The 27654-nt window shown below is 37.8% G+C and overlaps 7 protein-coding genes across 7 annotated transcripts; 3 read left to right on the top strand and 4 right to left on the bottom strand.

Annotated features, from left to right (window-relative positions):
* Positions 1–271: 271 nt before the first annotated feature.
* Positions 272–1308, top strand: BDF20DRAFT_905480 (RNA polymerase Rpb5, C-terminal domain-containing protein; the record flags this gene model as incomplete). Its single annotated transcript, XM_053083166.1, has 7 exons — positions 272–286; positions 362–441; positions 517–621; positions 714–795; positions 879–1018; positions 1084–1162; positions 1243–1308. 7 exons carry the CDS (start codon positions 272–274, stop codon positions 1306–1308), a joined length of 567 nt encoding a protein of 188 aa, XP_052938524.1.
* Positions 1309–5743: 4435 nt separating this feature from the next.
* BDF20DRAFT_999662 (mediator of RNA polymerase II transcription subunit 1-domain-containing protein) lies at positions 5744–8441 on the top strand. The gene is made up of 6 exons (XM_053085490.1): positions 5744–5973; positions 6055–6379; positions 6453–6537; positions 6618–6871; positions 6936–7229; positions 7306–8441. The coding sequence occupies exons 1-6, from the start codon at positions 5844–5846 to the stop codon at positions 8390–8392; spliced, it is 2175 nt and encodes a 724-aa protein (XP_052938523.1). The 5' UTR covers positions 5744–5843; the 3' UTR covers positions 8393–8441.
* BDF20DRAFT_955069 (Alpha/Beta hydrolase protein) lies at positions 8442–10749 on the bottom strand (the record flags this gene model as incomplete). Its single annotated transcript, XM_053084907.1, has 5 exons — positions 10665–10749; positions 9853–10588; positions 9144–9765; positions 9031–9049; positions 8442–8956 (listed from the first exon to the last, which is right to left on the bottom strand). The coding sequence occupies exons 2-5, from the start codon at positions 10461–10463 to the stop codon at positions 8442–8444; spliced, it is 1767 nt and encodes a 588-aa protein (XP_052938522.1). The 5' UTR covers positions 10464–10588; positions 10665–10749.
* Positions 10750–11689: 940 nt separating this feature from the next.
* On the bottom strand, positions 11690–14739 carry BDF20DRAFT_405561 (kinase-like domain-containing protein). Its single transcript, XM_053075383.1, has 4 exons — positions 14043–14739; positions 13444–13964; positions 12716–13365; positions 11690–12632 (listed from the first exon to the last, which is right to left on the bottom strand). Exons 1-4 carry the CDS (start codon positions 14653–14655, stop codon positions 11831–11833), a joined length of 2586 nt encoding a protein of 861 aa, XP_052938521.1. The 5' UTR covers positions 14656–14739; the 3' UTR covers positions 11690–11830.
* BDF20DRAFT_861392 (uncharacterized protein) lies at positions 14736–17777 on the bottom strand. Its single transcript, XM_053080579.1, has 5 exons — positions 16905–17777; positions 16720–16823; positions 16206–16576; positions 15633–16113; positions 14736–15500 (listed from the first exon to the last, which is right to left on the bottom strand). The coding sequence occupies exons 1-5, from the start codon at positions 17721–17723 to the stop codon at positions 14999–15001; spliced, it is 2277 nt and encodes a 758-aa protein (XP_052938520.1). The 5' UTR covers positions 17724–17777; the 3' UTR covers positions 14736–14998.
* A 2613-nt stretch (positions 17778–20390) lies between these two features.
* On the bottom strand, positions 20391–25468 carry BDF20DRAFT_861388 (raptor N-terminal caspase like domain-containing protein). Its single transcript, XM_053080578.1, has 8 exons — positions 25035–25468; positions 24928–24958; positions 21856–24844; positions 21642–21766; positions 21187–21541; positions 20908–21117; positions 20642–20822; positions 20391–20563 (listed from the first exon to the last, which is right to left on the bottom strand). The coding sequence occupies exons 1-8, from the start codon at positions 25377–25379 to the stop codon at positions 20546–20548; spliced, it is 4254 nt and encodes a 1417-aa protein (XP_052938519.1). The 5' UTR covers positions 25380–25468; the 3' UTR covers positions 20391–20545.
* Positions 25469–25488: 20 nt separating this feature from the next.
* Positions 25489–27551, top strand: BDF20DRAFT_405050 (PCI domain-containing protein). Its single transcript, XM_053075381.1, has 7 exons — positions 25489–25656; positions 25735–25816; positions 25889–25967; positions 26035–26095; positions 26173–26665; positions 26744–26831; positions 26902–27551. Exons 1-7 carry the CDS (start codon positions 25618–25620, stop codon positions 27398–27400), a joined length of 1341 nt encoding a protein of 446 aa, XP_052938518.1. The 5' UTR covers positions 25489–25617; the 3' UTR covers positions 27401–27551.
* The last annotated feature ends 103 nt before the right edge of the window (positions 27552–27654 follow it).

Here is a 27654-nt window from a genome sequence, read left to right as displayed (position 1 = left end):
TCTACTAAATAAGCCACCTGTCTGCAATTGTACTCTTTTCTCAGTCACGTCTCCTCCTCGCAGTTTCCTAATTTCGCTTTCAGTCTTATTCATATATCAACCCTTCTTCGACCAGTGCTTTTGTATTTGACCATCCACCATCAATCAAAATCCACACGGACGTTCAACTCATATCTCAACACCTTAAAAAAATTCCCAGAAAATGAATAGTTTGGATACCGGTAAAAGTGAAGCTGTTAGATTATGGAGAGTTTACCGTACAGCACATCAAATGGTTCATGACAGAGTAATTACCCATTACTGAAGAGAATGTACAATCGGCAAGCAGAACACTTAGAGAAATTAAATGTACGATTTTTAGGGATATCTAGTGTCACAGTCTGAACTAGACATGGATTTAGAATCTTTCAAACGTACATTTGCACCTTCTGGTGATGTTGAGTAAGCTCAGTTAAACTTTCAGATAGATTCAGAAAGTATGCTGATTTTCTTTTTTTTTTCCAATGTTAACAACAGCCGCGATCAGTTGACATTTGTGGTTCAAAAAAGAGATTCACCTACAGACCAACTGCTTGTTTTTTTCCCTAAAGACGCTTCTGTTGGTGTGAAGCCATTAAGAACGTAAAGCATTGAGTTTTTATTGTACTTTTACAACCGCAAAAAAAAAATGGTTCGCTTTGAGTTTAACAATTTTTTTTTTTTTGTTTCTACAGTTATGTTGAACGTATGGCTCAACAGCAAATTCCCAAGGGCATCTGTATCTATCAAAAAAGTATGACTTCCTCAGCTAACAAGGTAATTGATCAACAAACGCACGATTGTACGAACCTATTTAAATAAGAACAATGTTTCTGACCACTCCACTTTGGTTTCCATAGGTTATTCAATCTCTACCATCAAAGCACACTCTTGAATCATTCCAAGAAAGTGAATTATTAGTCAATATCACACATCATGTCCTAGTACCCAAGCATGAAGTTCTAACACCTGAAGAGAAAGCCACATTATTGCAAAGATAGTAAGTTTAAGTAATATGTCACAGCACTGGTTGTCTAAGGCTGCTAAAATTGTCCTTCTGTATAGTCGTTTGAAAGAAACACAATTACCCCGTATTCAGCATACCGATCCTGTTGCCAGATATTACGGTTTGAGACGTGGACAGGTATAATAAGAACAAGAATGTCGATATATCTGTTTTGAATGACAAGCTGAAGTCAATTCAATCACTATTGTACTAAATAGGTTGTGAAGATTTTGAGAGAGAGTGAGACAGCTGGTCGTTATGTCAGTTATAGATTGTGTATTTAAGAAATTCAAAAAGCACTACTAGCAGTAGAGAAGACGCATATTATCATACTTCAACAGCAACAATAAATTTTTGTTTAATATTACACTTGACTACTGGAGAGTGAACTTACAGATATCAGTACTTGAAGGGCTGGTGAATGACGGTTATAGTTCCTGCGGTTCATGAGAAACGGATTAGATTATATAATGATGTGTCAAAGATCAAAAATGTTCTGTCTAAGTGTACAAAGCACGGTATAATATGTGAAGTAAATGGCCGCATAGAATATGTTTAAGGTTCCTATATTGTGTATTACGAAGAACATAGCTAAAGGCAATTATGTACTGTGTCCCTTGTATCGAACTACCTAAACTCTACTTCCTTTATATGATCGAAAGCTTGTTTCTTTTTTGTTACATGTCTCGTTGGAAATGTAGTACACATGTCGAATATTGTCTTTTGCTTCGTCGTTGTATATTACGTTCAAACATAGATTTTATTACATAATATTATATTTTTTTTATTTTTTTTTAAAGCCCAATGGACACGAGATATCAATCTTATCTAAATTGCCCGGGGCAGCTCCAAAGGCTGAAAAGAATCTAAAAACCCCTTCGGGCTCAAGGGTAAAAAGGATTATGTACTAAAGGATTGTGGGAGGGGAAGAGGGTAACCAGTCGAGCAATAGGTGCCCTAACCGAGGAGTTGTAGGCGGCTCTCGAGAGTGGTGTAAGTAGTCGAATTCAAACAAAATGTGACAAAGTGCAGGCCATAGAAGATGCCAGTGTTGTATTTGGGATGGGTTGTTGATCGGATGTGTAGGAAGACGGTTGAGGACATAGGATATGGGATCACAGACTGATGTGGGGAGTCGTAGGCGGTGGTGCATGTTTAAACAGGAGATAGCGTGGAACTTTGTAAGTAATGACGAGGGATGTTTAAGGCAATAGGTTCGGTGGCCTCCAGGAAGCCAACCCAAACGCCATCGGATACATCGGCTGCGTTCATTAGTTGACATTGGAATATAAAGGATCGGGTCGATCATTAATCGAGAACGGCATTGAGAGATCAGTTTGGAGTTGGGGCTGTTCGATTGTTGGATGTGAAGGAGGCTAGTACGGAAGTTAGCAATACAGCGTCGCAGAGCAGCTGATTCAGATCATTGATTGAGCGGAGAAGAAGTGTAATCTTGCCAGATCGGAGAATGAGCAAGCTTGCAATATAACGATTTACTCTGTTGCTGGCCTATATATGGGAGTAGTATCGAGATTAAAGTATCAGTAGGCAGTGAGGTAGAACGTAATAGAAACTTAGCTTGCAGGACAAAGGAGCGTTCTTTCATGGTGGGCAGATTGGCAAGGTGGAGCATAAGCCTGGCAGACGATCTACTGGATCCACCAAAGATTCGTCGAATACACATGTTCTGGGTATCTTCGAATTGTTTATATTGCTTCGCAGTTAGGGGGCTAATGGCCAGTCCGATCTCCATCTTTGCGCGGACTAATTGGGCATATAATCGTAGTGAGAGCAGTTTTTCGAATCCACCAGGATTGACACCGATTGCTGCTAATTGATTCATCGTAGTAAGGGCCTTAAACGTGTTAGTGCGTGCTAGTTCATTTATATCTATACTACCACCTGGTTGACAAGATATCCCTAGATACGGAAAAGTGAGCTGACGTTGTAGAGGAACTCCATAAAGCTGGTAATCTATAGGGTGCGTTGATCTGTCTAGGATAACACATTTATTCGGATGCCAGCGATAACCTAGCCGAAGACTATGAGCTTCACATTGTTGCAACAGGGTCTGCAGATGATCTTTATCAGTAATCAAGACGACATCGTCGGCATATAGTAAACAGTTGATATTTAGAATCAATTCCGGAACAGGTAAGGAAAGATCCAGGGGGCTTGGACGGAGCAGTGTAGGTAGTTCGTTAATATAATATGAATAGAGTATAGGAGATAGTATGGATCCTTGAAGGACACCAGTAGTAGGGCTGAAAGGTTCTTACTTGGCATTGTTCTGGAGGACTTCAATGCTGACATCGTCAAACATGTTTTGAAGTAGAGTAAGGAGCGGTTCTGGAATATGGGGACGAAGCACTGTCCATATGACGTTACGGTCAACCGTATCGTACGCTGATTTGATATCGAGGAAAGCTAGAACTGGTTCGATCTTGTGCTGGCGTTTCAAAATATTGCAGATTTCCGCTAAACAAAGAGCTTGATCTAAGGAGCTACAGGCAATACGGAATCCACCCTGGCAATATTGAGTGGGGGACTATTGGCCAAAAGATAATTTTGGATGCATCGCTCTAAAATTTTGCGAAAATAGATGTAAGACTAATTGGACGGTAGTTACCTGGATCGGTTGGGGGGCCTTTCTTATAAATCGGAATCGTTTGGGCAATGCGCCATGACTTAGGCGTATAGGACCATTCCAGGTTAATTGTCGTTGTACATTACGGTAATCTTAATCACCGATTGTGATTCTGTGTCACCAATTTTGTTAGCTATTTAGGTCCATCATTGAGGTATTCACATTAATGATAATGCAAACAACAGAATGGGCATTGATAGAGATAGCATCTGTTATACAAGGATTAGCAGCAGCGTCAGAACAATTAAGCAGAAAATTACCAATGATAATACTAGGGAAAAAGCGACCGCAATTTTGGTAAACAAGCCCTTTGCCAATTACATGAAAATACATTCGCGATGTATGTTCTTTTAAATATATGAATGATAAATGTTTCAATGAATTAAAAATATTACTTATTAGATGCAATAAACTATAAGCATCAAACATTGTGCCATACAGCCAATATATACGAACTTCTTCTTCAATTTAGACTTTAGTAGCCCTGAAGACATTTGCGGTTGTTCGTTAGCAGCTACTTTCAATCGCGAGCTTCTAATACTTGTTGACAAATAGATAATTTGGTTGATATAGAGCTTACTGCTACCATTCAGTTGTTATTGAAAGAAAAGAAGCAATCCTGGTATACAGAGTCGAAATACCTAACCAAGTTCTCAAAGACAACAAAGTTAATACTAAGTAATTCACAGCGATTCTGTTTTTAAACATTCAAAGCGAAGCTAATCTCATCTCCTCTTCTACAACATTTCAACGCATTTTAAATAGTTTTAATTCTGGTTTTCTATCTCTTAATTTGATAATCATATCTATTTTGAATGTTTCTATGTTCTTATAATCTTGTCGAAACTATCCAAAGTAAACAGATAAGATACCGTGGTTTTTATACGGTGCTTTGAAATAATCAGTTTTTGCTTTCTATTTTCGTTTATGTTATTGTTGTCTAACCCGTCATTCAAGTTGTATTCGTTAGAGCATCATTCTTCAAATGTATATACCAATTTTGATTGGATATCAAATAAGCTCCATGCGCTTCAATGGTTTATATACATATTTTGAGTTGCATCATAAGCCCATGCTAAACATCATATAACGGTTTGTTAATCAACTGCAACCCGAATTTATTCTTTCATGGACCATTTCTGCCTAGGAAACATTGGCAAACTAACGTTCGAATTTGTACTGTTCAATACGTTGCTATCTACTTTTTATCTTCCCACTTTTTTCCGCTAGTGAGCAGCAAAACGTTAGTCATTTTAGTGATTTTTTTCTTCAAATGATGATAGAATGAACAATTGTAGGCACTCAAAAGTTATACCCTACACTTTTTTTTGTGATTAGATGGAGTTTTACTTTCTTGCGGATCCTATCGTATTATCTAAGGTTTATTTTAAAGCTTCTAAGAAACCAACAGAAGCTATAATATACCTACGTATTCTAACACGCATTTCAGCTTTCTCTACGATAAATTGCTTTTTGTATCTGTTATATCACACTGTAGAATCCTAGGAGTTTATTTTTATAAAAGAAAACCAAAAAAACTTTTAAACGCCTTATGAATGTGTTGAAATTTATCGTCCTACTATTATTAATGAGCCCCTCGACAATCTTGGCTTTAGTTTGACATTTTCCAGAGCTGCGTGTGTCCAGGTATTAACTGAATAAGTTATAACTTTTGTTATTACTGTTGCAAACTCTATACTTCCCTCCAACCAGAACGCATGGACGACGAGCGACTTAAAAAAAGTTTTTCTGTTAGTTCTTAAAATACGTGATATTGCTGTGTTAATGACCAACTACTTAACATCTCCCAGAAAAGAAGCTTTTTAACGAGAACTTTCATGTCCACGAGCCTTTACCGAAACGAGTAAAAGGTGAGGAAATTTGAGCACAAATGATTGAAAAAGGCGAACACGCATCAAAAATAAGTTTGCAACTAAGAAGGGTCATTTACTTTGCGACATTCAATGGTAGTTTCTTTTTAATATGTTTTCTTGAGACTGTAAAATAAGTAATACTGAAAAAGAAAATTGACAGTTCAGAAACAAAATAGTTATAGCTAATTTATGGCTTGCCGAGGGATAATTTTTCAATGGCATAAAATTTCTAAATTTACGCGTTATTTCTCACTTCAATTTTTATTTTTCTTCCGCTCTTTAATGAACTTTGTTCATCATGACCGAACAAAAATCAATTAGCTCAGCGTTATTCAGTCTCCATGAAACTTTACGTAAATTACAACAACAACTACCATGTCTCGCGGAATCAGCAACAGAAGTCGACAAGATTCAAAGGCGACCTAATGGTATAGACAACTGTCTCCTTAACTGCTGTTGAATCTCGAAATTATACTTCTCTCCTACTCAGACGTTTTATCCATTGTTAGAGCTTCATGCTTTGGGTCCTTTCAACATAGACGAAGCAAGAAACGAATTCAACGCTCAAATCAGTAGCATAAGAGACATTTGCTCTCAATTCGAATCTGAAGTATTGGAAGACGTCATGAAAATGGGCGCAGGCGCCGATCCCGCTTTTAGAAAACATTTCACCCATCTTAAAGAGCAAGCCAACCTAGAAAGCACTGTGATGCGAGTAAAAGAGATGTTAAAAATGACCAACGAGTTTCTCGATAAATCGCAAAAGGAAAAGGAGGAGTTGAAGTCATCGATAATAGAAAAGCAGCAATTACGAAAGATCGCACACTCGCTAGGGTAAGCAGAAGCAAGGCAACTTACTATGGAATAGAAACGAAAAAAGGAAACTAACATTATTGTACGGTTATAGTCTAGTAACATACGAAGACGCTAAGATGGATTCAAGCCCACCAGTAACGACCATTACTTTAGCTGGTGAAGTAATTGTGGTTGACGTAAGAGCCGTTCGCTTAATTTGAATTACTAGCTTCTTGGAGAGAATATCCTAACAAAAACCGTGTATATTCCCATATAGATTGACATTGATGATACTGGCCGAATTTTAGAAACCAAAGTGACCTATGTATCAGATACATTACAAAACCTTGATGGAGGCGTTGAAAAAATGTTAATTGATAATTTGAAGAACAGCGAATTTAATCTATTCAAACGGAATTTGAGCAGCTTAGCATCGTTAGCACAACTCAATATCACATATAGACCTGTTGATTTTTTTATACTCATCAAGAATTTATTTGACGATATGAAATCAATATGCAACAGAGAAATGTAAAGTATTTGGCACATCAATTTGCCATTCGACATTTAACGGATACTAACAGGCAGCTCAAAGATCAATTAAACCAGATATGGCTTGTATATTAGTCGAAGGTCACGGTATCCCAAGTTTACACTTCAATTTTCCTGGTATATCTATTGCGTATTGGATGGATATAGACATGATCAACCAAACTACCTGGGATGAAGTAAAAACTGCCTTTGACAATGGAGAGAATCCTTTGCAGTTAGCAGATTCGCATCGACTTTTGCTGTCATTCGAGACTTCTATTCAACTTATACCATATTTACCTTCAACAAGATCATCTTATCTTATTTCAATGGAAGAAACAGAAGAATCGATAGATCAGTAAGTGACGTATTGTTCATACACATACGATTGATTAGGGAAGCAGGACTGATTCTGTTTGCAAATCAATTTTAAGAGAGCAATTCAAAATTGTCACAGAAGGAGCTTCGCCATCCTTTTCGGAACCACTTAGATTTATCAAACCATCAACAACGCATTCTGATATTAGTCCAATTCCTTTACGATTTGTATTTAATCTTGAACCGCCTTTACCTGCTTCAGATGTGATTTGCCAGCAGTTGTTAAGTGTGACAGGCCTAACGAATGTCAATATCTGCAATAAAATGGCTGCACCAGAAAGAATATCTTTTGAATCGTCATCATTATCTTTAGAAGAGATACTAATGCTTGATATAACTAAAAGTAGCGTTAGGCAACAGGAGCAACAGCATGCCGATGATTCTGGACAATTTGAATGGGTTCATCGTTCGCAAGAAACACCGGATCAAATTTATCATTGGAAAAATTCTTCAAGTTCGAGCGCCAAATTGATCACTCGGGTTCCATTTCAGCATCCGGTTCAAATATACAACATCTTACAATGTCTTCGTCGGCAGCAAATGTTTAATACCTTATATAAAAGTATTATCAATAATAGCAATAATTCAGTAACCGAAGCTGAAAAAGACCAAAAATCGTTTATGCTTTCATTGAACGATATATTAGCAGGTAAGACTGATACAGATCGGATTAATATTGATCGAACTAAGTGTAAAAAAGGGGCTACTAATTTCCTACTGTTTTTATCAACAGAGAGCGAGCAGAATGATTCTAAGTTACAAATCGAAGTGGTCACTTTAGATGCACCAAACGCTATGCACATTACCATTTTACCGCCACCTTCATGGGGGGCAGAACAGTTTGCCATGATACCCATCTCTATTCAAATCCCTGCTGATGAACCCACGAAGCCTCGGGTAATTTTACACTCTCCACCAAAGTTAGGACAATCTTGGAATCCTGCGGTATTTGATGAAGCGATAATGACTCAAGACCTTCAATCAAGTTATAAAATCCCCGTTTTAGTCCGATCCCTTTACCAAAAAATGTCCATCGCTGATACCCTACTAATTAACTCACTGAAAAGACCTCTAACATCAAAGGATGACGAAGACAAAAATGATCAACATAACAAATACATCAAAATGGAAATTGATGAGTAACTACATGATTATTATTCTTCCACAATAAACGTTCTCATAGACATAGCTATTAGTACAATAAGCCTTTCACTAACTGTTGCTTTCTACGACGAATCATATCACTTTCATTGGTAACAATTGTTTGCTGGTGTTGAGTATGCTTACTATTGCCGTCCATCTTGAGTACGATAACTGTCTTTTTATTTGATGCCGAGTCCTTACTTTGGCTATGCTGTTGCTGCTGTGCAATATCATTGATCCAGCCTCCAATAATTTTTACAGCATGATGGGCTTCCGGCAAAAACGGCATCATTTGTAAAAAGGCATGACTAATTCCCTCTAAGAAGCGAACACGTACACCCTCTTCGTTACAGGCACTACTTGTGCCTTGTTGTTGAAATTGACATCGAGCCTTAGCTTGTCTAATACGGCCTGCAAACAGGACAGAATCGTCTACGAAAGGATCTTTCTCGCCACAAATCAAATACGTTTTTGGAAATTGGGATAGAAGCTCATCTGGTGCTTGGATAGGGGACAATAAGTAGTCATTTTCAAAGTCTGGATTAGCGTGTGGTCCTAAATAGACTGTTGGTATATAGATGCACAGCGAGTCATTAATAATCGGCTTATCTTCATCATATACTGAGAGTATTACTTACGGATAGCCATTGCTCTCATCTAAGTAATTCATATACATCGTAAAGAAAATATTATACAGTTAGCGTCTGTTAAATAGAAGGTACAGGTGTCAATTATTTCATTAATGTTATACCAGATCAGCCGAAATAACACGGTCATTAAAAAAACTCATACGACTTGTCATAGCTAACCGTGATGTAGCCCAGGCTTCTTTTGTTTGAAGGGCTAATTTGTATTGATCTGTCATGCTCAACGACTGTTGAGCACGTTCGCCTACACTAGGTTTCTTCCTTTTGGATTGCTTACTACGGAACAAATGATGGAACAAGCTTGGTTTATTGTCTTGTTCTAGATCAGGCACAACACTCAAAGGACTAGCATGACTTAAATGATCTTTTGACTCCCAAATAGATTTCAAGGAAGCTGAACGGAATAAGCTTGTAGTGGATTCAGCACGTATTAGAGAGAGCTGAGCAGGTGACATCCAGCAAGACATCTCAAAATCTAAAGCTGGGTAGATTAGGATGATACCAGTTGGTGCAGGGATGATCGCTTTTGTTGAATTCTTTTGCTCTTTTCTATCAAAGATTGGAGTGAGCTTTATAATGGAGTGTTCAGTTGACTTTTGCAAAACTGAATCCTCATCATCCGATACCGTAGGTACGAACATCTCTGCAGTTTCAGTAAACTCTTTAAGCAATTGTTGATTGTGATGCAGTATCTTTAGAGTGACTGCAGCTGCAATATTTCCACCACTGGGTTAATACATAGAATGAGTGTTTAATGCGGGATATAGTGTAATGAAATGCAAAATTTCATCAAGCTTGTTTCTCAAAACTTACGCAGAATCACCCATCAATATAATATTGATATCGTTTTCTCCAGAAAGCCCCAACACTTTTCCACGACTCTCAATAATGGATGTATACAGATCAAAGCATTCCTCGATGGGCCAAGGATATGAATACTCAGGCGCTTTTTTATAGTTTACGCTGAATATCGGCAATCGAGTGTCTCTCGCCCATGCAGATAGGGCGTCCAAATGGCATGCTGGTCCCATTGAAACAAAGCCCCCACCAGGGAACTGTAAGACAATGGTGTCATGATGTTCAAGCTGACTCGGATTGCCTGTATATAATCGATAGACTTCTATAGGCGGGAGATGACACTTATTTTGCTGCTGCTGCTGTTGTTGTTGTTGTTGTTGTTGTTGTTGCCTTCTTGGAACGTAGATGATATCTTCTATTGTTAAAGATGGGCGTAGAAGACGTGACAAACACCTCAGGATAGGGTTTTGTGCTGCCTTTTCCCAAGATACTCGCATCTGTTCAATAGAAATAGTGGCTCGTATCTTTCGTACTTTGTCTTCAGCAGCATCTGCGAAAATGAGATAATAGCCGCTAAAGAGAATAGAAAGAATATGTCGAAGCCAGGCGGGCCGTTTAAATGACATGGCAGTAAAAAATCCTGCATCAAGAGCTGTTAAAATCCAAGTGGCACGGTAAAAACTGCGTTTGTACTATTATGTATGTATATACAACAGAGCCAGAACAATGTGTGAATATTTCTTTTTACTCCCTTTGTTGTTTGGAGTTGCGCTTAATGGAATATTTTGTAAAATAGTATATCATCAAAATTTTTTTTGTATATTTACCAGCCGCGATAGAGGGTCAGGGGCTATATTTTATAATTCAATAAAATTAGTTCCTGATCTGCCACTATGAAGGCTTCTTATTTTGTGGGGGTGGGGTGGGGAGGGGGGTTGGTTAGGGAGCTGCAAGTAGTGCATTTTGTTAATACCATTCAATCCCAATAGAAGAAAAATGTTTTGGGACAAATAAAACACCAACCATGATGCCAACGTTAGCCTCCATGGTGTTTGTCCTGTATTTCGGCAATTTTGTGTATCAAATTTAGTATATATCCATACGATAAGTATGATAAGACACACCTAGTATTAGATATCAGCTCTTCAAAAATGCATACCTGCTTTTCTATTCAAACTCTGTATGAATTTAGGTAAAGACTTAGTTTTACCGTAAACAACGAAATACCATCTAAAACAGTAAATTAACATTAGTACAACGAAAACAATTCTTATGTAGCTGCGTTTCGCTACCCAAATAATAATGTCAGCAAGACTTGTGTCCTCTTAAAGCTGGGCGAAGGCTTTCCCAATAAATGGTCCAACATACTATTCTATTTTATTCTCTATTCTATTTAATAAGTATGTGTAAAAATGGATATAGTATAGTAGTGGCGCAGGAATAGAATAGACAGAAGGAAAAGCGAAAGAAAAAAAATGGAATGCAGGTTTGTAATCTAGAAGGAATGAAAAAAGGAGCAACAGTAATCTGCACTGCAATGTTAGAGATTTTTGCTGCTTTTGATCTTGCTGTTTCGATACATAATGATTAAGGTTTCGATATTTTCATGTGCCCGTGGCTGAATTTGTCCAGCATACAGCTGCTGTCATGTTCGACTATATCTAACTAACGAAAGTTCAAAAATTTCACATGAAAAATGTGAGTTGCCAATGATATACGACAGATTCCGGAAAATCACACGGTGAACAGGAGACTCCATCAATGATCAAGAAACCAGTGAAGAAGGTGAAGTCATAACACCACATCAGGCCTCATTAATCAAATACCATCTGTTATAGATATACTAAAGCAAGAAACAACGTCAGGCTTCCATTGTGAAAGTGAGACCAAAATTTTATTGCTAGCTGAGAAAAGGAGGGTAACTTTACTTTATTACACATCAATGTGCTAGTGAAAAAACTGTTGGCTTCCTTCCCTCCATTATGCAAGTGTGTTACATTTCATGAGCTTTTCGTATTTCTCGACTTGCTTTGATTAAGGGCATTAAAAGCTTTACATTATCAGATTTTCCCAAAAATGGATGTTGTAATAATGTCTCAGCATCTGGTCTCTCTTGACTATCTACCATGAGTGCTTGCTTCAAAAAATCTTTTAGTTTGTCAGAAAGTTCATCAGGATGTTGCAAAGTAGGCGTCCCATTGGTAGCTATCAAATAGAGTGCTCTCAAGGGGTTTTCATGTAAGTAGGGAGGCTCCCCTTCAATCATTTCAATCACCATAATACCCAGTGACCAGATATCAATTCTTGGCCCATATTCTTTTCGCGTCACTACTTCAGGTGCCATCCAATACGGTGTTCCAACCATTGTTGTTCGTGTTTCTGAGTCATTCAACCGTGCACAAAAGCCAAAGTCAGTTAGCTTCACTTGTCCATTCAAGCCGAGAAGAACATTATCAGATTTGATATCACGATGTATTATGCCTAAGGAATGTAAATGGTGTATGCCTTCTAAAGTTTCGCGGCACACAGTGGCGATTTGACTTTCGGTCATCATGCTAGTTGTCACGACGTCAGTTAAACTGCCACCTTCCATGTATTCCATAACTACCCAAAGCTCGTTTGAGATCAAAAATGAATCAATAAAGTTGACAATGTTTTTGTGCTTGGCTTCTCGCATAACGAGAATTTCATTGATGATGACTTCTTTACGTTGTTGCTGGACTAGGTTCATCTGTTTAATGGCAACTGACATATTGGTATCAACAGATTGAGCTGTATAAACACCACCAGATGCACTATAACAATCAGACAGCATTTGTTTTATACTTCAGTCATTGAAAAAAACTTCCTTTCGGTTCAAAGAGAATCATATACTCACCCTTGACCTACTTTCACCATATTTCTATATAATTTGGTAGGATCAGCATCTGTACAAATAGCCTTCAACTCGGCAATAATCTGAGCATCCTTCATTGCTTCTTTTTGTTGTCTCTGCTCTCGTCTTAATTGACGTGCTTTATCTTGTAGTGTATCAGTATCTAATGCAGGATCTAGCGGAGCGGGCAAAGGTGAAATATAAACAGAAGATGCGACTGTTGCAGATTGTCGACGTGAAGACATTGAAGAGACGGCAGGCGCAAATACAGGCTTATTTGATCTGGGCGGCGGTACAGGAGTTGATTTAAGCGCGGCTGACATGATATTTACATTTTTGTTTCCATTGGTAAGCGCCTTTTTATTGTAAAGCTGATGCGACTCGGTAGTAGTCGGAACATTGCTAGTATATGACATGGCAGGCGATGATGCTAGTGCTGAGGAAGACGCCGTTTGTGTAGACATCAAGACGGATGGCTTTGTAGATAATGGTGGTTTAGGGGGCGGTAATTTGCCGCGTTTTATGTTGGAAAGGTCAGGCCGATTAGGTATAGGTGGAGGAGAAGAAGTTGATATAGGACGTGTTGCACTCCTGGTATCAGTATTATTATTGTTATTAGTATTAATAGGTGTATCGATATTTTGAGTAGCATTCTATGCGCAACAATTCAAAATAGTTCAGTCAGTCCTTTTTCAATGAATAGGATAAATCTATAAATAACGCCCACTTACAATTACGCTGGAAGGTCGTATTGGTACAGGTGGTTTATGAGTATTACTAGCGCTTATGTTTGTATTATTATTGATGGTAGTATTATGATCGTGATTATTATTTACAACAACCAGCTTTGGCCGGGATCGTGTTGGTAGAGGTGGAGGCGTGGATGAAGTTGTCATGCTTACAAATGTAGAGTTGCTCTTGAGATGTACATTATCAAATTTCTCCCAAACGGAATTTACTGAATGTTCTTTGGTATCCTTATAGAATTCCAATACATCCAAAACTGCTTGAGGGTTTTGCTGTTGTTCTTTCTTCGTAATGCCACTTTGCTGTAGTAAAAGTTGCCATTCCCTAGGCAAACCAGTGAATTCGCCTGTTTGCGCATTGAATCCTACGTGAGTGACGTGAACCATATTATATGGTGAAGATATTTTGGCTCTCCCACTACTATTAGTGCTATTATTGTTTATTGGGCTCGAATTTGATGCAGCAGAAGTAACAGAAGTACTACTTGGGGCAGCTGTCCATAAATCTAGTTTCAATCACGAAAATGCAAATATCACATAGTTAGGAGAAAGGAATCCTGATAAGCATTTGCGAATAACCTTACCGCTCATACTGCCGACTACTTTGCCTAACATTCCCTTCAACGTTGACCCACTTCTTTGCGCTGTTAGCGGCAAAGGTGTGGTAACGGTTGTATTCGTTGAAGGTATTGATGTAGAAAAAGTGTTTGGTGAATGGGTTTTATGAGTTGACAAGACAGTTAATGCAGACGAAGACAGTGGATGGGTGTAGGTCGAATTCGAAGAAATTGATACTGGTGGTTTTAGCAATTTATGGCTATGCAGTTTGAGTGTGCTTCCATCTTTATTATTGGGTATGGCCCGTGGCCTTGTAGGCGGAAGGGGTGGTGGTGTTGTAGATAGCGACGCAGGTAAATTGCTATTACTGTTAATGGCGGCAGAATCCCCATTAGTTGATGTGCATCCATTAGTGAAGCCCAGTTTTATCTGTTTTTGTGAGGGCTTCGGTGGTAATGGGGGTGCTAGCGGTACTTTTGGACTTTCGTCAATACTATCTTTCTGGTGAGCATGGCTCGTTGCAGAAGACTTGCTAACATTATTGACTATCGCTGTTGATGATTCATTGTCAGATTTATTGTTGAACAATTTGATATTTGCAGAAACAATGCCAGTAGATTTAGGGAGAGAAGAAGACATCCTTTATATTCCCCAATTGGCATTGAGCGTTTTTTTTATACAGGCACTTTTTAAAAACGAAAGACAAAAAGAATTAAAGATTGATCGAGGCATATTGCATTTTCTCAGGCGGTATTTCACGATTTTTTTGTATGATTTTGCATCAATTGGGCGCAAGTTTAAAATGGATGTTTATAAATATAGAAAATGCATAGAAAAGCTGAATCAAGCCTCAACGTATGTAATAGAATGTACTTGAAACGAGAACATATGGATACATGATAAATATTTTGATTATTTTGATAGGAAAAAAAAGAAAAAAAAAGAAAAGAAAGTAGATGCACAAAAATATAGAGGGGTTACTCTATTGCTCCTCGATTTCGACAGTTTCATAAAGCTCGACAACTTGTACAGTACGATCTCTAAAAGTGAAACTGTTGGGTATAACGATGTTCTTCATACTACCTTCTACAGCAGAGATACTCATAAGCATTGTGTTTCTATCATAGATGTTTAGTTGTTCTATCCGACAAGACTTGGGAAATGACTGAGCCAATTCAACACAATAGCAGTTCTGTTCTTGAACTGACATTGTTGTTGTTGTTGCCACATTATCCATGGAAGCATCTTCACTTCCTTCCGGAATATCAGGCAAACCAATCAATAGCAGTGTACGATAGGTAGGCGTCAGGTTCAATTTCATATAAGGTTCATAATCTTTTTTCCTTCCTTCAAATCCTTGAATATTATTCATACGATGAATATCAGACGTGCGAACCATTTCACCGAACGTCATGTCACCGTAAAGGCACGTAAAAGCGCCTCTTAATGTATCTCTGAATTTGATAATATTATCTACTGTAGCACTGTAATTTGATACAAAAAAAAAATGCATTATGTGGTTATTGAAGCGATCAAGTCCCTACACTTTTTTAAACTTCACTAAAATGTACACACACGTAAGCCTGTGAGGGTACAAACAAAGTAAAATAACTTACGCTAGATTGATACCGGGTATGAAGGGATCTTCAACGACCACTGGATATGGATTAAATGCATCCTTTCTAACTGCATATCCACCCAACGACTTCAAAGATACAGCAAACTCTTTATAATCCAATTCATACCCATAATGATACAAAAAGTCAATGAAAAGCTTCTTAACAGTAGCCATATTGTCTGAATTCCAATAAAGTGTGCCATTTTCTGCCTTCTTCACCCGTAATTTGGTATTACTAAGGTGAGGTTTAAATGAAATACAGTCATGATATCGAGCAGCAATACCGCACTCACGATTGTTGAAGATGACAGAATCCCAATATTTCTTTTTAGAGATACAAGTAGAGGAGAAGCAGGTATCACTCATGTCTTTAAAATTGATGTTTTGCAGATTGGGTAAAACAGGAGGATTCAACGAAGTGAGGTACGCAAGTGCCATGATGACATAGCCATAATACCGCATACCATTAAATAAGGAAGCTGTCAGATAGTTGAATTGCAAAGTAGAAGTAAGCCATTAGTTTATCTGCTTCGCGCAATCATTACCATAAATTTCCATATAATACACCTACGTGCTAGAAGATTTCTAGATTGACAGAAATGCTTCAAAATCCCCAGAAATTCACCAACACGACCGTCTAACTTTATATATTGCTCAATCAGAAGAGTTGATCTCGTAAATATTTCTTTGTTGAAATTGTATTCAACTTTGATATGCTGCAACTGGATTGTCGTAAATCCTGTAGCTTCGTCTAATATAACTTTTTTAGCGTTCAACATTTGCTGTAAAAAGGGACGTATTGTATTGAAACAATACGGTGCATCAAGATCGGAGACATATGGATTCACATCCCTATCTTTCAAGCAATCAAGGTCAGGCTGATCCATTTCGACATTTAGATTGATACTTGAGTTAATGAACGCCAACCCGGACTTTGCTGAACTTTTTGTTTTTTCCATTAAAATGATAGTAGTATAGGTTGGCAATGCACATAAAAGCACACAAAACGGAAAGAAAAGGATATATTAACTATACGAGATTGCAAGCTTTTCATACTACAATTGTTAAAGTCTTCCTTCTTTTACCCATAAGCAGTGAACTTAAAGTAGTAACCCGGAAATCTTTTATGGAATATATAGTTTAACTTCTGGATGATCTTTTTCAATAAAGCTGGTTCTGCTCTATAAAGCTGCCAAAAGAGAAGACATGATTTTAGCAAATATTTCCTATCCATCATACCTAAGTTGCCATTTAGTCGTTATCATAATACCTGTCGCTCTGGCTGTTCATGATCAAATTTAAAGTAACGTTCTAATGGTTGCATCAGATCTTGCTTCAGAGCAGCAATAGGATTTTCAATCTGAGGCTTCGAGATTTCAGCAGCTTTCGAGGCTTTAGGAGTATTAATCTTTCGCGTAGGATTAAAGGTTTGAGCGGAATACGGAGCGTGAGGAGGAGCAAGGAAATTCGAGGTAGGAGCAAGAGTAGGATTTGACATAAAAGCAGGAGCGGCAAAATTAGCTCCGTGAAAGGGAGCAGGAGCAGGAGCAGCAGCAAAAGCTGCTCCTGCTACTGCTGCACTTTCATCATACGATGATTGCGCGTCAGGTCTGCGTGCTAATGTTGCAGAAGCAAGCTCGGGATCAAATTGTACAGGATACAATAGCCATAATCGGGAACCTTTTAGCTTATTAGAGGGAATACCAGCAAGCTTATTTGGCCCAATATCTCTAACATATTGCGAAACGGTTCTCCTTTCAAGTCCTGCCGCAGATCCTTCAATGAAGCTATCTATGCCAATCCCTCTACGAGAAATGAACGACCTTGCCAGACGTTCGGGAATAACAAACGGTTGAATACTGGATGAGCGGTTTTCAGTTACATCCAGTATTTGCATGTATTCAAATAGTTCCTTTCGATCGGAACTGTCAGGCTCTGCAATGAACAGAGAAGGGGCAACAGTAGCAGCAGTGCTAATAGCAGCGGTACTGGTAAAGTCCCTTCCGCCTCTTATTTGTAGCTTACTGATGCCACCTTTGCCTCGTCCTCTGTAATTATTTGGATTCTTTTGTGATCGTGGAGTTACCATTACAGTGTTGATGAGGGAAAAAAAAGACAATAAGGAGCTGGAATCGTATTTTATTTGTTACAGAAAAAAATAAAAAATAAAAATAAAAATTCCCCTTTAAACTCTTGTCGGCATAAAAATTCACGCTGCTGCCAACTGAGTGCAAATCCATGAGAACTCACTCCTTATTTCGATAATCAACTATTCTAACATTGTCGAGAATACCATATTTTGAACTTTGTTTATATCTTATTTCACTGGAATAATAACTATTTATTGATGATGTGGCTTTTTGTATTATCATGTTTATTCTGAAAGTTTTACGTATAAAAGTATTTAAAAAGCTCCTCTGGGTATCACGAGCAACACCAAATAATATCAACTTTTGCGTATTTTGTATAGAGATTCTCATCTCTTTAGCTACAACAGCTTTCATTACCAACGACCAGTGTAGCAATATCAATCTTGTTTGGAGAGTAGAAGTATCAGATGGAAGGTCTAGAATGGAGCGCCATGTTTATCAACTAAAAATATGACACTAAGACCCACAATCATTTGCGCAACAATTTACGGAATATGAACCAGTACTAATACTTTTCTTCGTATAATCAGCATTAATACCACCGGGTTGCTTTAAATATTGGAAGAATGTCGACTTTTAGAAGTTTTGCTCTTGATGTTTATACTCACCAGCTCCTCTAAGGTTAAAATCGCGCGTCGGCTAGTGCATCTACCGTATTATGTATCTGTTATATGGTTGTACAAATTTTTCGCCGCTTTCATCATTCTGCGCTTATCATGAATGTCTTTACAGTCCATCGCGTATTTATTTTTTGCAACTCTGAATTGCTCAAAAGTTGCCATATTATTGTTAATAACAGTAGAAATCTATACTTACTTCGCTAGAACAGGAAGTCTTGGTCATTTATATACATCTTCAGATAGCGATTCTAATCTTTTTTACGAAAAAGCGCCAGAAGGAATAAGTACTCTATTACAGTAAAGCCGCATAGTCAAGGTTTATCGTACTGATTGGCAAAAGCCATAGTGACAGACTACTTAACACATTACAGTATGAATATACATAAACTAGGAAGAGCAAAATTTGTTATAATTTCATAAATCGTGAAGAGAGCAAAATACACTAAAGAAAAAATTTTCTTATTCTATTATATGGTTTTGAGAAAAGGGATCGGTAGGATTCCTTGATACTGCTTGGTTAAAGAGTTAAAAGCTATTTGAAGTGTCGCTTTAAGCCATCGATTACCATGTATAAAAAAATGAAAAAAAAAAAATAAATTTATCCTTTAGATAGTATAAATAAAAACAAATTTGTTTTAATAATCCTTCATAATTATTGATAGTTAAAATATAAGCATTTACTCCTTTTTTTCTAGAAAGAGATCCATTTCTTAATTGTTTTTGAATTATTAAAGCTAATGGTAAATCTTTAAGATGAAAAACAATTTGTACTGAAGGGTAATTAATTCTTCCTTTGGGAGATCTTTCAGTTTTAGGTACAATAATAGTACCATCACCTTCGATTAATCCAGCAAAATAAGAATTAAAGTTTGAATTAAGAAGATTATATTTGGTTAAGTTTAAATTAGATTCATCAAAGAATCTTAAGTCTTTATTGACTTTATTAGTTTTTAATTGGGATACAGGTAGAATAGAATAACAGATTAATTCCGGCGTATAGTCTCTGAAGATCCCTAAAAGATTCAAATCTAATAGGTTTCCTGCTGATTGTGTTTGACATAATGTATAATAATCAAACAGTTTCCAGCAAATAGCCGAATTTAAAGCCGGCAGAATTAGTTTACCGGCTAATACAGGTAAAGATAAAAGTAATAATACAGCTGTAATTAATACAGCCCATACAAATAAAGGCATTTTATGAAATGACATTCCAGGAGCTCTCATATTAATAATAGTTGTAATAAAATTTTTGCACCTAACATAGAAGAAATACCTGATAAATGAAGACTAAAAATAGCTAAATCAACAGATCCACCAGAATGAGAAGCAATACCTGATAATGGTGGGTAACATTAATGTTGATAACCTCAAACCCTTGTATTCAATAGATATTGGGTTCTATCGTTATACTCAATAGCTCTCACTATTGTTCGGACTATACCTTCAACCTAAGACTTAGAAGTCCACAATGTATTATTTGCTCTAACTGTTCTTAATCCTCGTAATAATTTTTGAATCTTTACAAGTTGAGAATAATCTCCTTTGTGTTTATTAAACGATCTAGACCAAATTCTGTATTCAATACCCTTCATACCTTTCATAGTATTGAAGAAATATTTTGATACATTGTCAATTGCTCTAGAATTAGTAGTATCAATCATATGATGATTATATTTTTCTTTGTATACAACTTTAGTGGAAATATGAAGAATATGTCTAATACCTTCTAATACTACTATCTAATTTTTGAGTAATACCAAATCCATGTACGATTCTATTGGTATCTTTAGTTACCAAGTAGAAACTACCTTCAGCTTCTACAAATCCAATTAACCATGACTTAGAAATAATCTTACCTGCCTCATTTGCGTCAGCAATAGGTAAAGTAATTTTATTTCAAGCTGGAGAAATATAAGATTCATCAGGTTAAGTCAATAATAGAGTTTCAATCTGTGCATTTCGTAACAAAACTCATTGTGATAAACATACATGCAGTAGGTATATGAAAAACTTTATTATGTTACAAAGCAAGAAGGCTAAAGGGAAAATCTATAGTACTGTGTATAAGTGTATAATTACGTAAAGAGTATCAGAGTAGATATGATTTAAGTTGACAAGGTTCAATGTATGAGGTGATTTAGTTAATGGGGTTTATATAGCTACGAACAAAATCAAAGTTAAGATTAGTTAGCTACTTCAAGTTACATATTGTTTTGATATAATCAACCAGCACTTACAGTAATATATCCATCATTTCCGCTTGCTGCCATAACCATCAAATTGGGATGGAATGCTAAACTACGAGTAAAAGGAGACAGCTTTTGACTAAGAAAGCCGCCACTGCCAGATGATGGTCGAATGGTAGATAATTTTGTACCATCCATTTTCCACACCTTAATCACCTGATCATCACCAGCGCTAAAAGCGAGTTTAAGGAATTCGCGAGTTTGTTTTAGTCAAATTTCAAAAGAAAAGACTTGGAACTAGTTTGAAAAGTGCCTACCTCGCGATTACACTGCTATGATCGTGTACAGCCAACGCTATCATTTCATTATGGGTATGAGCTTCAATGGTTCTAATTGATTTAGTTTCGCGAATATCCCAAATTTTTATGTCGCCTTCAAATCCACCTGAAACCAACTCACGAGTTCCTTCTCGTTGTAAGTGTATACCGGTAATCCATGCCTTATGCTCGTTCCATAGTTTGACACGGCTTTTCAGAAAAGGTCAAATATTAATCAAACTTGTACATGTATAAATACTCGAAAGAGAAACCACTTACGCTTCATTTGGGTTTAACCTTCTATCGTACACCCCTATAGATCCATCACCAAAACCTGCAATTAATATATTGCCGCTTAGTTGGTCGCTTGTCAAGCTTGATACACAACTGGATGAATGGGTGGGTATATCCATCACAGGCATTTCTTGATGCACGTCCCAACTTTTAATGATTCGAGCATCGCCGCCTGTAAACAATAATCCTCTGGCCTGATGCCAATCAGTGATCAATCCACTGTGGCGGGTATTGCTTCTTTCGAGATTCTTTAAGGCTCTCCAAGAACTGACAACAATGGCTTCCTCATTTTCAGGATCACTGCCATCATAGTTTTTATACAGCCTGATAACGCCATCATCTAATGAAGAAATGCACATAGATGATAATAGATAATGAAGTCAACCCAATTAGTTTGGTTCGAGAATAGCAAGAACATCCTTATACTACTCTTTCCTTACCTGAACCAGTCAGTAGAAGGGCTTCATCTTCCTCGTTGATAAATTTCAGATCTGTTATTCTACTATGTGCAGGGTTGTGATTATCAATGACACTCAGAGGAGTACCTGTCTTCCAATCCCATACACTAGACGGAAAAGAAAAAAAAAAAGATGTTTTGGAATTCTGAACAAATAGTGCGCCGTATCCTCATGCGTATAGACTGATTGAACTTACACAAGGGAATTGTAGGCATCAGCAGCCACCAAATGCGGTTCAAACTGATGCAACAATAATAAGGTTGCTTCTGTATCATTATACATCGTATTTATTTGCTCGTCCCAACGAGTTTTCTTGGTTGCTGCAAAACCTTTTGTGGTATTCGCTTCCTGTAAAATCTTTTCGTTTCGACTTCTACGCCATTTACGTTGCGTATACACTACACTGCCGGGTTCATCAGCCTCCGCAGCACGCATTTGTGGCTCAGTGAAGTATTCACAACTCCAATCATAAAAAGTAGAAGATAAAGGAAGCACGTTAGCATTTTCCTCCAGAACGGAGGTAGTATGGTGATGTAAATGGTGGGTATTTGAAGGTGTTTGCTGCAACCTTAAAGAAGACAAAGAGGCAATGGGTGGCATGGCTTCGTGATGCTGTTGTTGTGAAGAAGGCGATAAATCCAATGAAGAGGATGTACCGAAATTATAGATATTCCGTAGAGTAGATGCAAAAGAAACTGATCGAACCAACTTATTGGTATTCGCATTCATTCCAGGACGTTTTCTTGCTGATGGAGAGTCGTCTAATGACGATCTTTCCAAATATTCCTGTGCATGTCGATGTTGAGGCGACTGTCCAGGTGATGATAAAAGCGAATCTCTTAAATTCGATCCATATTCTCTTGTCAAAGACATACTTAATAGCATTAAATTGATGTGATCCACAAGTGCTGAGGCGCTTTGGCAAACGTCTGGATGAGGATCTACTGATAGACTCAATAAAGCCTTCCAGACAACTGCATACACTGAATCATAACTGGTTGTTCCAAAGGTATTGTTCGAAATTGTAGAGGACGCGATAGCTGCTGCTGCAGCTTCCGCTAAACTAGTAGTACTTCGCCAACCTGAACCGTTTTCCATGGTGCTATTGCGTTGGTATAGGTATTGGTCTTCCTCTATAGTTTGGCTAGCAGCCGCCAAGAATTTATCGGCACCTGCTTGATCCACTATATGCGACAATGTCACTACCAACTCTTTTCGTACCATAGGTGAACCATCATTCATGACAGTTAAAGCAGCAATCGCAATGTTATGTTCTATATTCATAATCTGTTCCGTTTTTGCATTCTGAGTTGCTGCAACTGCGGCGGAAGCTGTTGCGCCTGCAGTTGCATTCGCACTGGAGGTTGATTTGCCGTCCGCTAAAAAGGTGCCTAGTGCATACATCGCTGCGGCTCTCACTTCGGGAACATGATCCGTCAATAACAAACATAGCTTTTCATGTCCATTCTCTGCAATCGCCGCTGACTTGGCTTCACTATTATTATTCATCCATACTTGTGCCAAGCATAAACAAACCCATTGCCTTAACAAAGGATCAGGGTCTGCCACATGTGCCAAACAGGCACTAATTATATTGCTTCTCAGACAAGCCTGTTGCCCCATTTTAAAATTCGTACAAAACACCGATAGAATAAAAGCACTCATCGCTCTATGTTCGGAAACGTGCGGAATGCTCAGCATAGCATGGCTTGGTGTCAATATATTGATAAAATACGCATAACCGTGATCTTTCAACAAATCGTTCTGGCAAGAGCGGTCGACAGCCAGGATACGAGCCCAAATAAAAACCAGGACAGGTTTCAATTCAGCAGCAGGACTTTGCAATAGTTTCAGAACGTAAGGGAATATACCCACGGAAAGGGCCGCGTTGACAGCCCACGGACCCAAGTCCAAAAATCGACTCAATAAAATAAGTGCACGTAATCGATGCACTTGGCTTAACAATACCTGAAGGACAATCGGAAGTTGTTCTGGGATTTTAGGATTGACAGCGCCTTCAGATAGCCAGACTTCAAAGGCTGTAAGTTGTTCTGAGAAAAAAGTGCTGGATTGGTATTCGTAAGGTGGACCACCAGCTTCTGCAGCTTTAAGAGCTGGAAGCTGGAATAAACACATATCGACGGCCAAGTCCCATGCTTGCCACATAGGATGATCGTGCGTTTCGGGTAGTTTAGGTGTAGACATAGGTGTACATTGATAAGAACGCATGATACGTTCGGCTAAGAGGAAATTTCGGAACATAGAAGCCACTGTGAGATCTTGACGAAAAAGGCGTTTGAAAAGTTCAGGTTGGTCTTGTAAGACACACCAAGCAATGGTATCTGTTACAGCTGTGAAAATCCAATTAAGTTCACCAAGAGGTGTTCGACGCTCAGTGGCGCGGCCTGGGAGTTGCAGCACCATATCCATTGTGATATTAGTAGTGAGAAGTGGATTACGCATTACAACCCAACGTAGTGACATTTCAATAGGTGTGGTAAGGCAGGCTGTGAAAACATCGGCTGGCAAATCAGGGTTCATGGGCAATGTCTCGTTAGGACCACAGGCGGCAAGCTGAATACTATCTTTCCATTGTGGTAAATAAGCCTGTGGTGAAGTATGTGGTGTTTGAGCTGATAAATTATTACTACTATGATGATGTTGACTGTTATTGCTATGCTGTTGTTGTTGCTGCTGCTGTGATAATCTTTGCGCCTCCAAATCCCTCTGTTCCGCAAATCGATTAAAAGCATGAATAATATTGCCTGCTGCCGAGCAATCCCAAACATAAAGAACAGGTGATCCTAGCCAACTTTGTAAATCAAACAAAGAGACTGGAATATATTGTGTATAATTTCTATTAAAGACCCAAATTTCCCCACTAGTTGTAGGTTTAGGCACACCATGGCCATTATAATGAAAAAGAATCCTTTCTTCTTTGGCGTTTCGACGCATTTGACAGCATACTTTTTTTGTTTCCTCTACAGAAGGGTCAAGTGAAAGCTTGAAGCGGGTTCTTCCATTAATGGTTTCGTATTGATTGTGAAGGCTTTTCCCGATAGCTTCTAAGGATTTCTGAGGAATAAGTAAAAAGGGATCAATCCAACATTCAAGCTTAGCACAAGGATTCGTTTTAACAATATCAGGTGGGTCTGTGCCAATATTTAAGCAAACAACCAACAATCCTGTTTATCGTCAATAATGAAATAAAAAGTTGAGTTGTGAGTATTGACATGATACCATTTGTATTCATTTTTTCAATTCTGACCTGATACAGTTTTTATTCTTTCTCTAAGCCTCTAAATATACACAAAACCATAAAAAAATAGATTAATCTTATGCACCAACATGTTATCTTATGCCAAGCGTAGTTACCCAGTCCTTTAAAGCAGTTCGAACAGTGGCGTTAGGTTTGGCATTGGTATCATGTCTCTTTTCTGTAAAATATAGAAATCGGATAATATCCTCCTCATACGCCTCTTGGTCAAAGCCATGTCTGACTTCGTTATTGTTGTGCCCCTGTCGCTGAAGTGAGGATCCGTCGTCAAGGTCCTCATCGTTATTCATATTACTGCTTGTATTATGGTTATTGTTACTTCCACTTTCGTTTTCGCCCACCAGAGTTGAGCTCGTACTTTTGTTATCATCGTTATCTTTATTACTGCACTTTACTGACGGCGGCTGCTGTTGCTGCTGTTGGGAGTGTAGTGCAGCTACCATTGTTCATGCGTTGCTCTTGTTCAATAAAAGCGGGTGTAAACAAAGCAAATGAAGAGAAAAAACAAAAAAAAATACGAGAAAAAAAAAAAAAAAGCATATGTAGAACAATAAAAACTCAGTTCAAGAACTTTTTAAAGCAGCTTTCAAACAAACTGAAATTGACGTGAGCTAACATCTCCCTTACCCTCCATCAGTAATATTTATTTTCTTTCTTGTCAAAGCAACTAATTGTATAACAATGTCTGACGACGACTTTATGCTTGAAGATGAAGAGGAGGTAAGCCTAAAGTGCTTAACTTATGCTTGTCAACAGTATCTGTAACTGTGTATTTCTTTTTACGCTCTTACAATACAGGACTATGACTTCGGCTATGACGATGACGATGACGAAGAGGAACCCGACGTAGATTTAGAAAATAGATACTATAACGCCAAAGGTATTATCAATAGTTTCTTGCTTTCAATGTAATGATAATTAATATTTCTGCATAAATAAACCGGTAAAACAGCAAGAAAAGAGGATGACTTAAAGGAAGCTTTGGTAGAATTTCAAAATATAGTGGATACTGAAGAAGAGAAAGGCGATTGGTAATGAGCTAAACTGATGAAACTACTGCTTCCGATCTTCTGATCCCTCGTCGTCTGACAATTATAGGGGCTTCAAAGCTTTAAAGCAAATGATCAAAATATGCTTCCAACTAAACAACTTTGATGACGTATGTCCAGAAGAAATGCGACACTTATCGTTGATATAAATGGAAACATACATACTGAGTTTTTCACCTGTATATAGATACTTAAATACTATCAACAGCTTCTTACCTACGTAAAATCTGCAGTAGCTCGTAATTACAGTGAAAAATCTATCAACAACATCCTCGACTACATCTCGACAACAGACAACATGATTTTTATGGAGAAGTTCTACCAAATCACTCTCGAAGCTTTGGGCGTGGATGGGGAAGCGAAAAATGAACGACTCTGGGTCAAGACACAATTAAAATTAGCAAAATTATGGTTGGACCGTAAAGAATATACACGCTTACAGAAGATCATTAAACAGTTACACGTCGCGTGCCAAAAAGATGATGGCACAGATGATCAAAGAAAAGGAACGCACTTATTGGAAGTATTAGCCCTAGAAATTCAAATGTATACAGAGACGAAAAATAACAAAAAGCTGAAGGAACTATATCAGCAGTGTTTGTCTGTTAAATCAGCGATTCCACATCCAAGGATCATGGGGGTTATACGTGAATGTGGCGGGAAAATGCATATGAGTGAGAGTAAGTATATTATTCGTGATTGTTAAGTTTTAAAGAGGAGTCGTTCATGTGTTTCAATTTAAAATGATCGTTGAATAGAAAAATGGGATGATGCACAGACAGATTTCTTTGAATCATTCAAGAATTATGATGAAGCTGGTAGTCCACAACGTATACAAGTATTGAAGTAAGGTTCACAGAATTGATTTTGAAGCCGACGAGGAGTTTGTAACAAATTTCACTATTTGAACGTAAAGATATCTAGTGTTGGCAAATATGTTGACTGAATCACAGATCAATCCATTCGATTCACAAGAGACCAAACCATATAAAAATGATAGAGAAATTGAAGCTATCACCAACCTAGTAGCAGCTTATCAACGGAAGGATATAAATGAATTCGAACACATTTTAAAGGTTAATGAAAAGGCTATCATGGGTGATTCCTTTATTCGTGCTTATATCGATGATGTACTACGCAATATCCGTACTCAGGTCTTGATAAAACTTATCAAACCATATACTAGCATTGAAATCCAATTTATTTCCAAACAACTTAATATACCGGCAGAGGATGTGGAAGAATTATTAGTGGGATTGATTTTGGATGATCGTATTTCAGGGCGAATTGATCAGGTGAATCAACGTTTGGAATTGGAACGAAAAACTACAGATGAATTAAAGTATCTGGCATTGGATGCCTGGTCCGACAATGTTTCCAAATTATGCAAGACGGTTATTGGCAAAGCGACTTGATTAAAAAGACCTGGAATTAATTCAATTCAATGTTGCAAAATAAATCTTGGAACTTTAGGGTAGATTAAAAGCTGTGTTAGATTGACTTTGGATATTTAGAGAAGCATCAAAAACGTATCTTTTGTTCTGTAACCATAATCAAAAAGAGACCAGCAGTCATAAATTTATTGCATGAAAATCGCAGGATGAAGGCGCAGTGTCCAGTTAACGAGATTGCTCAAAACATACTCATATCGTATACAGCATGTTACCTA

The sequence above is a fragment of the Mycotypha africana genome, assembly GCF_025528875.1.
Source record: "Mycotypha africana strain NRRL 2978 chromosome Unknown BDF20scaffold_3, whole genome shotgun sequence".
Taxonomy (NCBI): domain Eukaryota; kingdom Fungi; phylum Mucoromycota; class Mucoromycetes; order Mucorales; family Mycotyphaceae; genus Mycotypha; species Mycotypha africana.
The sequence above is the reverse complement of the archived record's forward strand: the minus strand, read 5'-3'. Positions and strand labels throughout refer to the sequence as shown.

Bases quoted from the DNA above. Each gene is read 5' to 3' on its own strand.
- BDF20DRAFT_861392 (XM_053080579.1), bottom strand. From the start codon at position 17,723: ATGGTAACTCCACGATCACAAAAGAATCCAAATAATTACAGAGGACGA. The intron at 16,824-16,904 runs GTATTATGATAA...CTCTTTTGGCAG, and splicing joins ATGAACAGCCAGAGCGACAG to CTTTATAGAGCAGAACCAGC. The intron at 15,501-15,632 runs GTAAGTTATTTT...ATCAAATTACAG, and splicing joins ATACCCGGTATCAATCTAGC to TGCTACAGTAGATAATATTA.
- BDF20DRAFT_405050 (XM_053075381.1), top strand. From the start codon at position 25,618: ATGTCTGACGACGACTTTATGCTTGAAGATGAAGAGGAG. The intron at 25,968-26,034 runs GTAATGAGCTAA...TGACAATTATAG, and splicing joins GAAGAAGAGAAAGGCGATTG to GGGCTTCAAAGCTTTAAAGC. The intron at 26,096-26,172 runs GTATGTCCAGAA...ACCTGTATATAG, and splicing joins AACTAAACAACTTTGATGAC to ATACTTAAATACTATCAACA.
- BDF20DRAFT_999662 (XM_053085490.1), top strand. From the start codon at position 5,844: ATGACCGAACAAAAATCAATTAGCTCAGCGTTATTCAGTCTCCATGAA. The intron at 5,974-6,054 runs GTATAGACAACT...ATCCATTGTTAG, and splicing joins GATTCAAAGGCGACCTAATG to AGCTTCATGCTTTGGGTCCT. The intron at 7,230-7,305 runs GTAAGTGACGTA...ATCAATTTTAAG, and splicing joins ACAGAAGAATCGATAGATCA to AGAGCAATTCAAAATTGTCA.
- BDF20DRAFT_861388 (XM_053080578.1), bottom strand. From the start codon at position 25,379: ATGGTAGCTGCACTACACTCCCAACAGCAGCAACAGCAGCCGCCGTCA. The intron at 24,959-25,034 runs GTAACTACGCTT...GTGTATATTTAG, and splicing joins GAACTGCTTTAAAGGACTGG to AGGCTTAGAGAAAGAATAAA. The intron at 21,767-21,855 runs GTAAGTTCAATC...TTTTCCGTCTAG, and splicing joins GATGCCTACAATTCCCTTGT to TGTATGGGATTGGAAGACAG.
- BDF20DRAFT_405561 (XM_053075383.1), bottom strand. From the start codon at position 14,655: ATGTCTTCTTCTCTCCCTAAATCTACTGGCATTGTTTCTGCAAATATC. The intron at 13,965-14,042 runs GTAAGGTTATTC...GATTGAAACTAG, and splicing joins AGTAGTCGGCAGTATGAGCG to ATTTATGGACAGCTGCCCCA. The intron at 13,366-13,443 runs GTAAGTGGGCGT...TGTTGCGCATAG, and splicing joins TACGACCTTCCAGCGTAATT to AATGCTACTCAAAATATCGA.